At 39.6% G+C, this 15,119-nt stretch overlaps 1 protein-coding gene across 5 annotated transcripts in view; it reads right to left on the bottom strand.

The window, feature by feature from the left end:
* DIP2C (disco interacting protein 2 homolog C) overlaps window positions 1-15,119 on the bottom strand; it is a 283,812-nt gene that overhangs the window by 83,042 nt on the left and 185,651 nt on the right. For all 5 annotated transcript variants that reach the window (XM_065731518.1, XM_065731519.1, XM_065731520.1 and 2 more), the window contains 3 exons: window positions 14,568-14,687; window positions 13,460-13,657; window positions 3,994-4,085 (listed from right to left, as the gene is read on the bottom strand). In XM_065731518.1, coding sequence (XP_065587590.1) covers window positions 3,994-4,085; window positions 13,460-13,657; window positions 14,568-14,687 — 410 coding nt within the window. The remainder of the gene's footprint in view (window positions 1-3,993; window positions 4,086-13,459; window positions 13,658-14,567; window positions 14,688-15,119) is intronic.

Genomic DNA, 15,119 nt, shown 5'->3' with positions numbered 1-15,119 from the left:
ACAGAAACATTTCAATAATAATCATTCAAATACCTAACAAAGGATGAATGAGGAATCAGGAGGAACTTCTTCTGATACATGTCCCTTTTGTGAACGTTTTCACTTAGGTCGTAGTTAAATATTTTCATGATGCATTGTTTCCTACACTGACAATACCTTTCATCTGATTCTCAATTTACTGATTGCTTTGCAGATATTAAATAACCAACCAAATGGAATAATTTACATTCTAATTTAGTATTTCCTTTAAGTTACTGAAAACAGTTCTGATTACCCAGACCTACTATATCATTATGTCAATCAGTAACAATTATGCTTTGTCTCCCAAGGCTTTCCCTCACACAATAATTTTATTTTAGGACTGGACTGTTTCCAAGCATAGAAGTTTCTGTGTCATTAGCGAACACAATCAAATGATGTCTAGAGAACTGAATGTCACACCCAGAGCTGGCAACATATCGTAAAGCTGGTAAAAGAGCTGGAAGGTATGTTCTTTGACGAGAGGCTGAGGACAGTTGGTTTGTCTAGTTTGGAGAAAAAGATGCCCAGAGGTAACCTCATGGCTCTCTACAACTTCCTGAGGAGGGCATGTGCAGGGGGACATGCCAGTGTCTGCTCATGGTAAACGATGGCAGGATGTATGTGAATGCACAAAGCTGTGCCAGGGGTGGGTCAGACTGGACATCAGGAAAAAATTCTTTCCTGTGAGGTTGCTCACACTGGAGTAGGCTTCCTAGTGAAGCAGTTGATGCCCCATGCCTGTCAGTGCTCAACAGGCATTCAGACAATACCTTCAATAAAAAATGCTTTCACTTTTGGCCTTGACACACAGTTGGACTCAATGATCTCTGTATGTTCCTGCCAAATGAACTACCCTACCCTACCCTACCCTACCCTACCCTACCCTACCCTACCCTACCCTACCCTACCCTACCCTACCCTACCCTAGATAAAATATTCCACATAGAAAATCACCAGCATGCTCACTTGGTGCCTATCTTCCCTAAATGTGCAAAACTGGGCAGCTTACTTCTACAGACATTACAATCTCTTTAGATCTTCCAGGTACAAAATGGATGGGGATATGTGAGTGTGTTGTCTAGATAAGGATTTAGTAGCCTAGAGAGTCCACACCTCTCCTTGCCATCAATTATTTTTTAATGACTTCAGGGGCTGGAACCTGAAGCACCATGCAGGAGGCATTGCACAGAATTTTTATCTTAATTCCTTTGTGTCTGCACACAAGGTCAGACTGAATTAACACAGCACCTTAAAAATTGCTGGAGCTGTTAAAAAGTCTTCAGTTTAAACTGATTTGACATCAGTAGGAATTACATGTTTCAGTGTCTCAGAGCAAAACCACTATTTTTTATATGCAGTCCAGGATTCAGATACTATAGATTTGAAGCGTTTTCTGTATTTTCTTATGGCATCAAAACAGTTGCCTTCCATAACTTCCTTCAAACTAGAAAGAATCAAACTATGGCCAAGAGGGTAAAAAAAAAAAAAAAACTGTTTTTAAGCTGAAGATTTTAACTTCAGAGAAAATATACTGCTATCATGTCTGTATTCTAGGACATGAACAATACAACTGCTTGAGATGGCTTTGCAGTTAATGCAAATTCTCTGAGCACAAACCATAAACATCCGCAAGGGAAATGGAAGGAAGAGGTTTTTGCTAGGTACACTGCAGGGACAGCAGAGTTTGCTGAGCCCAGCGAACATCTGAAAGATGTTGAAGGATACCAAAAGGTACACTGAGGATTGTTGGTTTTGTTTTGCTCTCTGTTTACATACACACAGTGAATCTGTGGCTGAGAATCTTTTCAAAGGAGCTGACAGAGGTGAAAAACTCCCACTGAAGTCTAGAGGGAATACGGCACTAACTTCCTCTTCAAAAGACATTAATCACTAACAGAGCTGTACCAAATAAATAAATAGTGCATGTAACAGCCAAAAGGGATAAGGCTGAAGGAAAACAAAATACACAGTGCACTGTCAAGATACTGGTTATCTGGTAGATATTTTAGAGAGCAAGCTTAATTTCCAGGCAGTTATCTGAGGTGACACAAGGCTGAATTTCTGAAGTTCCAGTAGAAGGCAAATGCAGTTCTTCAAGTACTATGATTACATCAGAATCAGAGAATCAAATACAGGCTCATACACTTATTCTTTTGGCTCAGACAAAGAAACTAAGGAGTGACGCAACAGAAGCCATGAAAAATATAGACAGTATTGATAGAAGATGCTTTTCAAGGGGAAAAGGCCTTTCTGAGTTTTAATTCATATTAACATAAGGAAATAATAACCCTCAGATCTGAAAAGATCACAAATATGCATCTGTATTTCATTTAGTATTTCAGAAGTACCTCTAGCTGCTGTCACACAAAATACATTATTTAGAATAAAAAGTCACCTTCAAAGAGGTCAGAAAGCTTTTATGTTATTACAGCAGGGGGATAACAGCCACAATAACAGCCTAAAAAATCAGTAGTACCATAACACCTCATCTTCAACATAAAGTCATTTCAAATGATTGTGTTTCCGTTACATAGAGATGTTAGGCGAGATGTTTTTACAACACAAAGCATATGCTTTCAGTGCTCAGCTATAAACATTTGCTTCACTATAATCTAGCTAGACTTATTTTAGAAGAACTGCAATTTGTTCAGTATGTGTCCTGCGCTAGCTGAACTTCCAGCTTTCAGACTGAATTATCTACAAACCCTTTCCTAACGCTAGGAGATGTCAGTGGTTGCTGCACTAAGTTAATAGAAAGATGGGTGGTTGGTAGACAACACAGAGAGAGATGCACATGTCACTGCCCGTTTCTGAACTTGACTCCTTTTACAGCCTTCTGGGTGGATTCTCACAATGTCTACATTTGAACAACTTGTTTCTTCTGCTGTTGCTTAGACACATGCTTGTAAAGCAAGTAAAAGAGATTCTTCAGATCCTATTGCTGGCTGAATGCTGTCATAGGAAGCAATTTAGATTAGGGATCTAAAGATTCTTTAGTTAAATGCTTTATGACTTCTTTCCAAAAGAAACAAAGGAAGGACTATTAGGTTTCACCTTTAAATTCTTTTTTTTTTCTTTTTTTTTTTTCACTTCTGGGAAGTATTACTGCATGCTTTCATTTTTGAAGCCGTAAGAAAAATATAATGTAAATTGACACATTTCTCACATATGGCACAAGGGGACCAAGTGAAACAGCAATCTGAGGACTGCTATCACACTTTGGAAGAGGAAACCTTAATTTCACAATCAAAACTTGAATTACAAAGTCATTACTAAAATGTGAATTTCTGACAGCTTTGTTCTGGAATCTCTATTCCACAGCTTTAAGCCAATTCAGAATGAGACCGGTGGAAATTTGGATACACATTCTGGCAAAGAAAAGGAGTAGAATGAAGGTAGCACACTAGCTCTGTAACCCTTACTTGCCCTCCGTGCATGTTATCCCTTCACCAAGATTCAGCATTAAGCAGGAACTGAATCAGTCAGGAACAAGAAATGGAAATATTCTTCACATTACCAGTCAGTGCAATTTACTTATTTAACTGCTTGCCAAAATGTGCTTTGTTTGTTTGTCTTAGACCACCGCAATGTTTTCCTTGTTTCTACCATCTCAACAACTATGAAGTCATTAGCAAGTAAGTTTTACCCACATGACACCTCCAGGATCCATCTGCAAACTTCTGCTAAACAGACAGCTTCTCTATGTCCAAAAATCACTTTCCATGGGAATGTTCACTGCTGATGTTGCCACAACTTCAAGTTACTATTCAGCGAATACTAGCTCAAATGATTTAAAATACAATCCAAAATATCTGTCTGAATGATCAGCCCTTCCCTGAGTAAAAGGCAGACTGCCGTTAACCCCCAGCATTTAACTTAATTAACTTCCTCTGGGCACCTCGAATACCTCAATCTCTCTTTGTTAACACAGCATCTGAACTATTAGCAATTACAAATCACTGAGATACTCACCCTGTCTCCAGGTCGTACCATTGGTTCTTGTTTTGTGCCTAATTTATGTAGTATATTGTAAGCAACCTTCATACTTCTGGTCCAAAGTTTGCCTGTTAACATAAAAATTGTAAAATTAACTGTAACATTCTGCACGTGTTTTGCAAAGAATATCTGAGCAATGAAAAAATAGTAGGAAAATTTGTATGAATTTTCCAACTAAATATGATACCACTGCTGCAACTTATGGAAATATCTAAATGTATACCGGATGCTTTATTTAATCTTCAAGACAGAAACATTTTTATACAAAAAGAAAGAAACACAAAAAAAAAAAAAAAAGAAGAAAGAATAGTTTTCCTCAAGGCAGATGTAGCTATCTTACTCTGCAGCAAATTGGACCTGAACTCCCAAAGTCAACTGCTAGAAGTGGTTGGAATACGATAGACTATAAGCAAGCTGCATTTCAGTCCCGCGTGATGCAGGAGACTTCCCTCTGTGAGTATGACTCAGGGATCATGATGGCATTTCCCCCACTCCAGCCCACTGAGGGTAAAAGGAAAGGAGTCCCAAGAAGAAACAAGAAAAAAAAACACAAATCTAACAAACAGAAAACACCCCACAAACCAAAGGGGCACACTGAAGCAGCAGGGACCCTCTGATCCTTAGTGCATCTGTATGCTACATTTCACTTTTAATTATGGTCCTTCGTCAGTCTAACTTGCCTTTTTCCTCTTCCTCCTTCCTAGAAGTTCTTTCCCTCAGTTTGATTTCACTTGCCCCTAGGCATCCCTTCATTTTATCATCTCTCTTCTCCCTTGCTTCATCTCTCCATCCCTTTATTTGGCTTATCTTCATGAATACCTCACCCAATATTCCCTTAAGAAAAAAGGACCTCAACAAGATGTCAGTGGGCCCACTGTGCCTTTCATGAACCCTTCAAGTGACCAGCATATCCCATCTAGGCAGGCTTTTTCAGAGAGCCTTTGTTTACAGACCTTGTTACTTCCATTTGAACAATACCTAGCGTAACAGACTACGTTCTTGGCCGGCCCTCAGCTCTGTCCTGAAGCAGTATTCAGCCTGACAGTAATGAATCTTTAGTTCATGCCCACCAATAACTTAAATGATAATAGGTTCTGACAACAGATTACCTATGGGGTTCAGCAGTTCAGGCTCCCAAACAAGCAGTAATTGCTATTTATAACTGAGTCAAGCAGTTGTTCCTCTACATTCTGGATATAAAATGCAACACTGTTGTATTATTTTAAGTGTCAATCTGATATAAAAGCAACGTACAATGAGAAGGTCAGATTTTCTTTTTTGACTCTTAAGGAAAATTGGAAGGGTCACTGCTGCTTGTTATTGAGAAAGCCCTATGTGCAAGTATTTCTTGTGAAAATGGCAGTATATTACGATCACATTAAGCATCGCCAAATTTTTAACATATTAAAAATTGCTTCAGTATTTGGATGCTCAACTGCCAAAATGTTCAAAACAAAAATGAGTCAATCCTGTTCCACTGAAAGCAGCATGAGTACAGGAGTAACTGTACAATTGAAATACCTGCATTTATTGAAAAAAAGTCTTTAAAAGTATCCCTGTTGCAACAGTCAACACTTAAAAATGACAAGCAAATAGAATAAAACCAAAGCGTCATAGGAAAGCAAACACTCCTTCTCATAAAGGTTTCCAGCATTAAAGTTTCAGTGGTGATGATATTAAAAGAACAATTAGTGGTGATACAGAAACGTGGAGAACAGAAATCGAGAGTCTGGCAAAAGTCCTGAATTTGGAGAACCATCTTTACATGAAACACTTTCGAGCTTAAAAATGAACTCTGAGATCTTAATGCCATTTCTGATTGACATTAAGGGGGTGCTGTGAAAATTCTCCTGGAGACTAAATTTGTTACAAGTCTTAAATTTGCATTTGTGACATATTCACACTCATTTTTCATATACTGAAATTGCCACCTTATGATATTTTTTGAGATTTGAGCTCCAAAAAGCTGTTCATATCAAAGCATTTATGTGCATTCTTTCAGAAGTACATGGGTACATGGTACAACTATGCTACAACCATGCTAATGATCAGAGTAAATGCAGAGATTAAGTTCTCTCAAGGACTAATGGGCTCCTTTTCTCAAGGCTGTGCATGGTCAAGTCTTTAAAGACATTCTGTCATGATGCTCACTTATTTCAGCTTTTGAATCACAGAGCATATAAGCCTGTCTCGCTACTTCTTCACCTTTCTATTCAAGCACACTTTGAACTGTACAAAATAAGCCTATGATCTTTCTTTTCTAGGAGTCTTTTTCTCTCTCCACAGCCCTTTCCTGCTCTGTTTACTGTTGGAATAGTGCACCATGCCAACTAACACACGGGCCACAGGTACAAAACCATGGACAACAGAACCAAGAGAGCACAGTTGGCACTGAGCTGTGCCGGAGCTGGAGCACAGGGTCTCTGCTGCATCCCTCAGTGCTTCCACAGCCCCAACCCAGTGTGCCTCTGCACCCCAATATGAGCAGCAGAGGATCCCACTGCATGCGGGACAGCCATTTTGTGCACTGATCCCAGAGCAAACCTCACACAGAGCTTGGCCAGGATTGTGCTCAACAGGAAGCTCGCCATTTCTCCTCCAGCTTCATCCCAGAAAAGAAAGGGCTGCAAAGAGAGCAGCAATGCAGGAACTGGAGCCAGGAATGCGTGAGTCACCGGGGCCAGGGCTGTGCTGCTGGATGGGGTGCTGCTGGAGGCACACTGAGCTGTGTTTGCTTTGCCACCTTGGCTGTTTGGCCTGCCAGTTCACCAAGAAACACAAAGGGCTCCATGACCTCAGGATAAAAGCCCTCAGGAGCAGGGGATGTTATAAAGAAGGAAATCTTTGAAGCGCTTCCTTCCTTGCTTCTGCCTAGGTTGCAATTCAGCGTAATTCTTCTTTTGTAAACTTGAGAGATTAGACGTTGCTGGGAAAAAGCTGAATGCTAAAATCTCTCCCGCAAATCCCAACGAGGAGACCTTGCCTTGACCTCAATATGGTGCGCATCTGCCCTGGGCCGGAGGGCAGCCCCGCAGAGGGAGCAGCTGTGCTCCATCCGAGGCTTTCACCTCATGATGGCTGATCCCCGTGCAGGGGAAACCCACCATGAAGGCACATGGGCTGCCAAGGAAATCTTGCCGCTGGGGGTTGCTGAGGATATGGCTTTTTCTCGTCAGTTCAGCAGGTCTTCCTCAGACAAACACGCTGCCAAGTCATCTACTAAGTTGGCTTCAAGACAGGACAGAGGTAGGAGACTCAAGTTTCAGGCAGCAGGGACTGAAGTAGCTCGCATTTCAGCTCGTAACAGCAACACTGCTGTAGCAAACAACAGTTCTTTGCTTTCCTGCAGTGATGGAAAGCAAGATCCAGGTGGGTACCTCCACCTCCAGCCCCACTTCTGCTTCCAGAGCCTGCAGTGCTCCTTGTCTTCACTGCCCGGCCGGGTCCAGTCAAAGTGCCCTTCCATCTGCTTTACCAGGACGCTGGATGCCTGCAGTATTTGTTTCACCTGGCTCTGACATCCAGCAAGGAATCACAGAATTGTTTGAGTAGAAGGAAACTTTAAAGGTCATCTGGTCCAATTTCCCTGCAATGAACAAGGACACCTACAGCTCCATCAGGTGCTCAGAGCCCCATGCAGCCTGACCTTCAAGGATCGGGCATCCACCACCACTCTGGATACTGTTTCAGTGCTTCACTACCCTTATTACAAATAACCTTTTCCTTGCATCCAGTCTAAATCTTCCCTCTTCTAGCTTGAAACCATTTCCCCTTGTCCTATTGCAACAGAACTTGCTAAAGAATCCGTCCCTTCAGTCTAATCTGAGCAGTTGTTTCTTTAGTTTCAAAACAAAGGCTTGATCAGCATTTGGAGAGGTAAGGCACTAGCAAGAGATCTTTGTGTTCAGTGGCACTACCAGGGTACCTCCAGAGGGGGCAAGGCTCCTGCACATCCTGTGCTTTATCTGTCACTCACACAGAGGTGTCCTGGGTAGTAGTCTGCATTAAGGACCTGTGTTTTTCAGTTTTCAGGTCTGCAACAATCTCCCAAACAAACCACACTGTTCAGTTTCCAACAATTTTCCTGAATTAATTCAGGAAAACAAGCCAAACTTGACAAAATTCATCAAACACACACCTGGCCACTACTACAAATTATATTTTTCTTACCTCCCAATGAGCTGCATATTTTGGTGTTGGCTTCCAAAATAAAATCTTAGTACCTACAAGATACTAAGAAATCAAGCTTTTCCCTGTATCTGTCACTGCCTGACTTATTTCTAACTGCCTAAGCATTTAGCGAAATAAATCTTCTTACGATGAACCCATCTTCCTTACCCACTCCTGTCATCTGTCCCAAATATTGCTGCCCCACCTGCAAGCCCTAGTAGTGTGTTCATGCAGTGAGGCCAAGTCACCTTTAATACTCTCCCCACACCTGCAAACCAAGCTCAGCATTCCCAGTGCCCAGCAAGTATCAGCAAGCACGCGGTGCAGCAGCCACGACTCTGAAGCTGAGCCATGTCCTGCAGACATCAAGCATGCAGATAGAAGGAGAGGATGAAAAACATCACCTCACCTCCTGGCAGATGTGACAAACATTGTTAACATCTGCATGGGGCAAATTTCTTTCTTTTATTTTCTTTCTTTTTTTTTTTTGCTACTTGAATTATTATTTGCTTATGTAGCAGCAACTCTATAGCAATTACCACTTATTTTAAATGCCACTTGTAATCAGTCTTGTTCTATAACAGCCTACTCAGAGGGCAGTGTCTTTTACCTACAAAAATTTGCAAGCTAGAGGGAATTAATAGCTAGTCTCATCTGGTTAAGCAACACATTATGAGGGTAAAGGAAACCACCAGGTCTTAAAAATCAAACAAAAAGGGAGAAGTCAATAAAGGATATATACATTCCATGTGATAATATAGTAAAGCCCTTTCCCTTCACAAATCAGCAGGACTACACAGTTGTGTTGAATGTAAAGAAGGCATAAGAGAAAAGCAGCAGAGGGAGAAAAATTGAAGACAAAACAAACCACAGTCAATTCCCTTACTGAATTCTGTATGCTTTTAAGAACCACACAGCACTAACTCAGCAAAACCAAACTCGTGGTTGCTTACCAATCTCCGTGCACAGCAATTGCGAGACTGCCAGAACTTAACTGAAAATAATGGTGTCAAACATTCATTCTTTCAAGAATACAATATGACATTTCTTACATTAAATAGAAAAAAGGAAGACATTAAATATGGTATAAATGCAGACGTCCTAATGCAATGAAGGTAAAGGAGCACTTTTTTTCTGTGCTGCAAAATGATGGTCACAGTTCTGCTGCTCTGCTAACACTTTCTTCATAAACTAATTAGATCTATCTTAAGCAGCATGGGAAACAGTAATGTTTTTGGAAAAATACCCAAACAAAATAACAAAAACATTTACCACAGAGAATAAAAGCCTGTAGGCGCACTCATAATAAAGGTAATATTGCTTTTACAGTGCTTGGTACTCCAGTAAAAACACAATTTTGTAATACAGATATTTTTTTATTTTCTTTATCATAGAACAAAAGCATTAAAGCATTAAACAATCATATCACTGATTGATAAGGACCTGTCTCTGACCACTCTTACCTCTGGAAGCAATGAGTCATTTCAGAGATAAGGACAATCTGGTTATGTAGCTACCTGGCTAGGAGCAGAGTTCCCTTTCTCCTCCTGGTAACTGTGGAATTCCTGACCCAGAGATCCCGGCCACAAGAGGACACAGGTGGCTGAGGTCTCACGCCAGTTTCAGCACCACTTAGGGATGGCTATTTGCAGTCTCTAGTTGAGTTTCAACCATTTCAAAGTACCCCCTCTAGAAGGGGTAACACCACAGTTAAGACAGCATGAATGTTGCCTCAAAATATTCTAAATAAAGTGTTAGATTAAGGCGATACATTTGTCTGAGTCAGATGTGGTTAACTGGTACTTATTTTGTTGCTTTTCAAATAAAATAGCTCAAAACTTGTGTATTTCCTGATTGCTTTTGGCTTTTTACTTTTTCCCCAAACATTCTGATCCTTCTCAGAATAATCATTCTACAGTCAGGAAAGTAGCTGTGATAGCACAAGTACTATACAGGCTTTAACTGTAACAATATAACTTTAATTTATATTTCCGTTCTAAGAAATCACTGTTTCATTTCTAATACCAACAATATCAAAATGGGCTGTCTGACTGCTCTGATTAACTGTGTCCGAGCAAGAAAATGCCCTCCTTTTCCTCACAGCATATCTCAGAAACCTGTCTAGCCAGAGTTTAGATCTTTATAAAGCCTTATAAAGACGTATTTCCCTCCTTTATCTCAAACATTTCAGTTTATACATATTCAGTGATTTGATTTACAAAGGGACTGAGAATAACTTAACTAAGATGTTCTTTGCTTAACCAAGTTCCCAGAGGAACAAAATACTTGAGAAATAAGAAATAATGTTGCATTCACTGGAAGGAGTTAAAGAGCTCTGAGTATACTGAGTAACAATTACAACTGGGATATCAAAAATAATTTCAAGAATTTAAGCAAATTATTTCAAAAAATTCGCTTAAAAACATCAAGTCTGGAAGAAGAGCAGCCATTCATTTCCTCTATCTACAACAAATTCAGTCTTCTATCTACAATCCAAACATACTATAGAAGACATAAGTTAGGAAGATATGATGAAAAAGTCACAGGAGATAAAAGGAGGTACAAATTAGATGAATTTCTACAGGAAAGGGGAAGGCAGAAATTATTTTAGGCTAGAGCTGGAAAAATTACTTCTTTAAACTCACTGTCCCTGTGAAAAATGACCTGCAATTCTTAGACACTGAATGGCTGCATAAAACTGAAGAAACACATGAGTTGTTTATGATACTGGGGGTACAGCCCAAGTGACAGGCAGGAGAGCAATATTATCTACACTGATCAAGAAAGGAGGAGTTGAAAGTGCTTGGTATGAAGGGAATAAATACTCTGTCTCAGGCGTAATGTGATTTAGCTGACAGCTACAAATCTGTCACAGAGACATCCCTGGAACTCAGACTAGAGAGAAGGAAAGAGGTCTGGAATAAGCAGGTAAACCTGGGATTTCTCCACAAGAAATGGGAAAAGATGCTTTATACGAAAGAAGTAGGGAAGAAAAGATATACATTCCTGCTCAGAAAATGGAAGGATGAGTAAGAACTTTCATGCAGACGTGACAGAGGATATGAGAGGAGATTGAAGCAGTAGCAGTAATACTACAGAGTAATACAGCAGAGAGGTAATAGTAATGAAGAAGAGGACATAACTTGTCAAGAACAAACCTCTCAAGACTTGTTATTATTCTTTAAAATCTTGATTATTTATCAAAACTGTGAATATATGAAAAGCCTTGTAATGGTGTTTCCTTTAACTGGCACAGAACACAAAAGTAACAGTGAGATAGAAACTGAGAGGTTACTGGAAAGTCTCACTGTTGGTATTTTAAAGTTTTAGTCATCTGATACAAAGAAATGCATGCAAAGTCATTTTAATACCACACGGTAGGATTGTGGGTAGACTCCTGTTTCAAAAGGGGCCAGCTGTAAAATGCACAGGGATAAAAAATGATGCTTCTGAGTTCCTTGCTGAGATCAAGGCTTAACTTCTTCTAATTTTCAACTTTCTAAAATGCCACAATTGCTAGAAAGCTGTGCAGAACCAAAAGGTGGCATTGTTACAGCAAAATCGTTCATAAAGTCACAAATAAAATGACAAATCTGTAATAATAATTATCCTACAAAGGCAGTTGTAAATTAAGAAAATTAGTAAAGAAAATCATAATGTGTTATGCCAAAAGGAAAGAAAAAGAATGTCAGCTTGAAATCTAGCTAGCAGATAATTCACTCCATCTTCTATGAACTGCGATTTGTCATTTCTTTTATCTATTAAAATAAAAACACTTCTTTTTTTTAACCTTTGGAAACTATTAAAAGCAACAGAAAAAATAAGTGCAGCTAAACAATAGTAATGAAAAAAGCTTTAGTCTAATTTTTCTGAGGATTTAGACAGCTTAGAAGAGGGGTTCAGGAAGAGATAGCTTAGGGGAGAGAAAGAAGCTAGGTGGCTTCATGAGCCCTTTGGAGGAGCTCCTCAGGTCCATCTGTTCAGCTTACTGCTCTTCAGCAGAAGCAGGACATACACTCTGACTCTGGACACAACCTCATATTCAGAAATGGTCTGAATCTCACTACCATCTTCATTTCCAGTCCTATCAAACTAATTTAGGGCATTCAGTAGATGATATGAATAGCTCTTCTGCAAACATATAATTGCAAACTTAGAAGTTCTTTTCTATTTCCAAGTAAATGCCCTTAAGGGAAAAAAACCAACACTGATCAGTAGTGAATTGTGTGCCCCCTCATTGAAGTAACTTCTTAACTTTGAGGTTCCCAAGGGAAAATGTTTCATGCATGACCTTCAGTTCCTAAAGTTCTGGTATGCTTTAAATGCCTCTAACTGTATTTGCAATCCCAAACTTCTTTTCCACCAAGGACCATCACTCAATCTAAATCCTGAATGGAAAGGAGCATTCAGCACTGAGCAATACCTCTATGTCACCGTATGCAAAACTATTCTCTGCACTGAATATTTATTATTAATATATTCTCTAGGTCCTAGAGAAGACAGAAATAACAAAAAGCAAAATCACTTTCATATCCATACCAATAACATACAGAAATGTTCTGACTCGCTTTCAAAGTTTTGTTATTATTCATAACAATCCCTTTGAATATCTCCCACATGTATCCTTAACTTCTTAAAATTAGAAGCTACTTGACAAATAGAACCTTACGGTTATTTCCATGTGGCCTTTCTTGGTGCAATAGATTATCATGAACAACACACTGAAATGCATCAACATACCAAAGATCACACTGAAATAGGTCTTGGCAAATCTATTTGAAGGGAGGATGTTTGCTAGCTGTACAACTATGCACCAGGAGGAATAATTCATATTACACTTACTGCAATATCTGTAGAACCCAGGAAAAAAATCCTATTTTATCTTCTTCAGGAAGCTGGTAAATTTTTTACACCAGGTTCTGCGTTTTCAGAACAAAACTTAGAAATATCTGAGGGCAATGGATTTAGACCTTAATCTTCAGGAAAATCTGCCCTAGTACACATTTCTATTTAAAAGGTGGTTTTAATTTCCAGTCTATGATTCTATGAATGTATCGGCTCAGCTCTTTTCCTCTTTGTATAATAATTCATAATATAACATCTCAGAAACTCATACATGGACACCAACAGCTTCAGAATATTTTTCACCCTACTCACATATGGAAAAGATGCATCATTTGAGTGCTTTTTCCACTACCCATTTATATATTTACTATACATACAGACACTATGCACTATTTGTACAAGCACAAGGAATTCAAAGAAGGCTCACCGTAAGTGAGAATATACAGTGGTTTTCCATTCGTATCCATAGTGGTTAGGCAAGGAGCTTTTGGTGAGATGGTCCCCCATCGCTGCAAAGCTGCTTCCAGGGAAGGTGGCCAATTTGTTACCACACCTAATTGTTCCCCACGCATAGCCAACATCTGAGCTCCTTCTGGCTTTGGCTGGTTTGGATCTGGCTGTTGAACTTATGATTATGAAAAGATATACAGTTACCATGTACATTCTATACCTTGTGTACACCTGTGTAACCAAGAGAATAAGTTACCTTTGCAAAACTTCCTGAAAATAATGACATATTAGAAGGTCTTGAGAAGTAACAGAGAAATAAAACAGAATAGCTAACATTTAACTTCAACAGAGATGAAGCAACTGAAACACCTTAGGAATGCATGTGCTTTCTTTATGCTAGCTCCACAAGCAGGGAAAGAAACTGCTGAGGCAGCATGCATATATTCATCAACCTTTCTTTATTCCTAAAGAGAGATGGAGAATACTTTTTCCTGTCAAAAATGCAATAATAAGATGTACTGTTGAACTACTGAAAAATTGTACTCCAGTAAGTCATCAGTAATGCATTGATTTAAGTCAGGCTTTGTTAGAACTTTCTTATAACCTGCTACAAAGACAATTTAAATCACCATATCCTGACAAATCTTAATTCTCTAAGCACTGGCCTCCTTAAAAACAAATTTCCATTTATTGAATTTATCCTCGTTTCTATCTTACAGATAGCTCATTTTTTAGATGCTTTGATGTGTAAAACATTTTGCATGCTCCTGCACTGACAAGTTTTCTCATATTGGTGTTCAAAAGAAACGGCTGTAACACACAGCTGAACACTCTCAGAACAAAGCTTTCCCCCACTCTCTTCTGCAGTTACATGGCAATCAGAACCACGAGCAAACAACAGAGACTTTTGACTCTACTGCACTATATCCAAGCTCACTACAAGCAGATTCCACTGAATATCAACACTTTTTGGTACTTGCCAGTACAGGGAGGGCTTACTTAGCTCTCTAGGAAATGTGCGAGACAAACATTTTACAGAGTTTTAATAAGAGATCCCCAAACCTTTTGAAAAACAGTCATTTTACCTTCTAACAATTCCTCAAAGTCATCTACAAAGAACTCTCGTAATGGTGGTCGTTTGGGCCGTTTTAGTGTATTGACCAGCTGCTGAATCTTTGCTGACACTCTGCTGCTCACTGGTACTCCTGCAGGACAGGGATCAATGGAGACATCAGTCGACTGCTACGCTGAACACCACCAGACGTTAAGTGGGGTAAGAAAAGGGCTAGGGCTGCAAGGCCACAACTACAGTTTCATGCCATCTCGTGACTGCAACTCAAGTTAAGTATTCAACATTAAGACATTAAAATCATTTCAGCAAAAAGGAACAGTGATGCCTAGTGTAAATAAAAGCAATACAGTACACAGTCAGAGTGAGCTTGCAAAGTTAGAGGGGAAAAGCACACAGACCAGGAGAGAGAAGCACAATGAAAAAACGCTCCCTACGGTGAACGCTGGTAACTTCAGAGAACGCTTCTAGGTGGTAAGAAGATGGGCAGTGGCTCTCCCCATGATTACTGCTTACACCAACATGGACTGACAAGAGTACTTGAGCAGACAGCAGCTCTGCAGGGAGT

The sequence above is a fragment of the Cyrtonyx montezumae genome, unplaced genomic scaffold, assembly GCF_038088225.1.
Source record: "Cyrtonyx montezumae isolate F1298 unplaced genomic scaffold, pur_monq_1.0 scaffold_14, whole genome shotgun sequence".
NCBI lineage: Eukaryota > Metazoa > Chordata > Aves > Galliformes > Odontophoridae > Cyrtonyx > Cyrtonyx montezumae.
The sequence above is the reverse complement of the archived record's forward strand: the minus strand, read 5'-3'. Positions and strand labels throughout refer to the sequence as shown.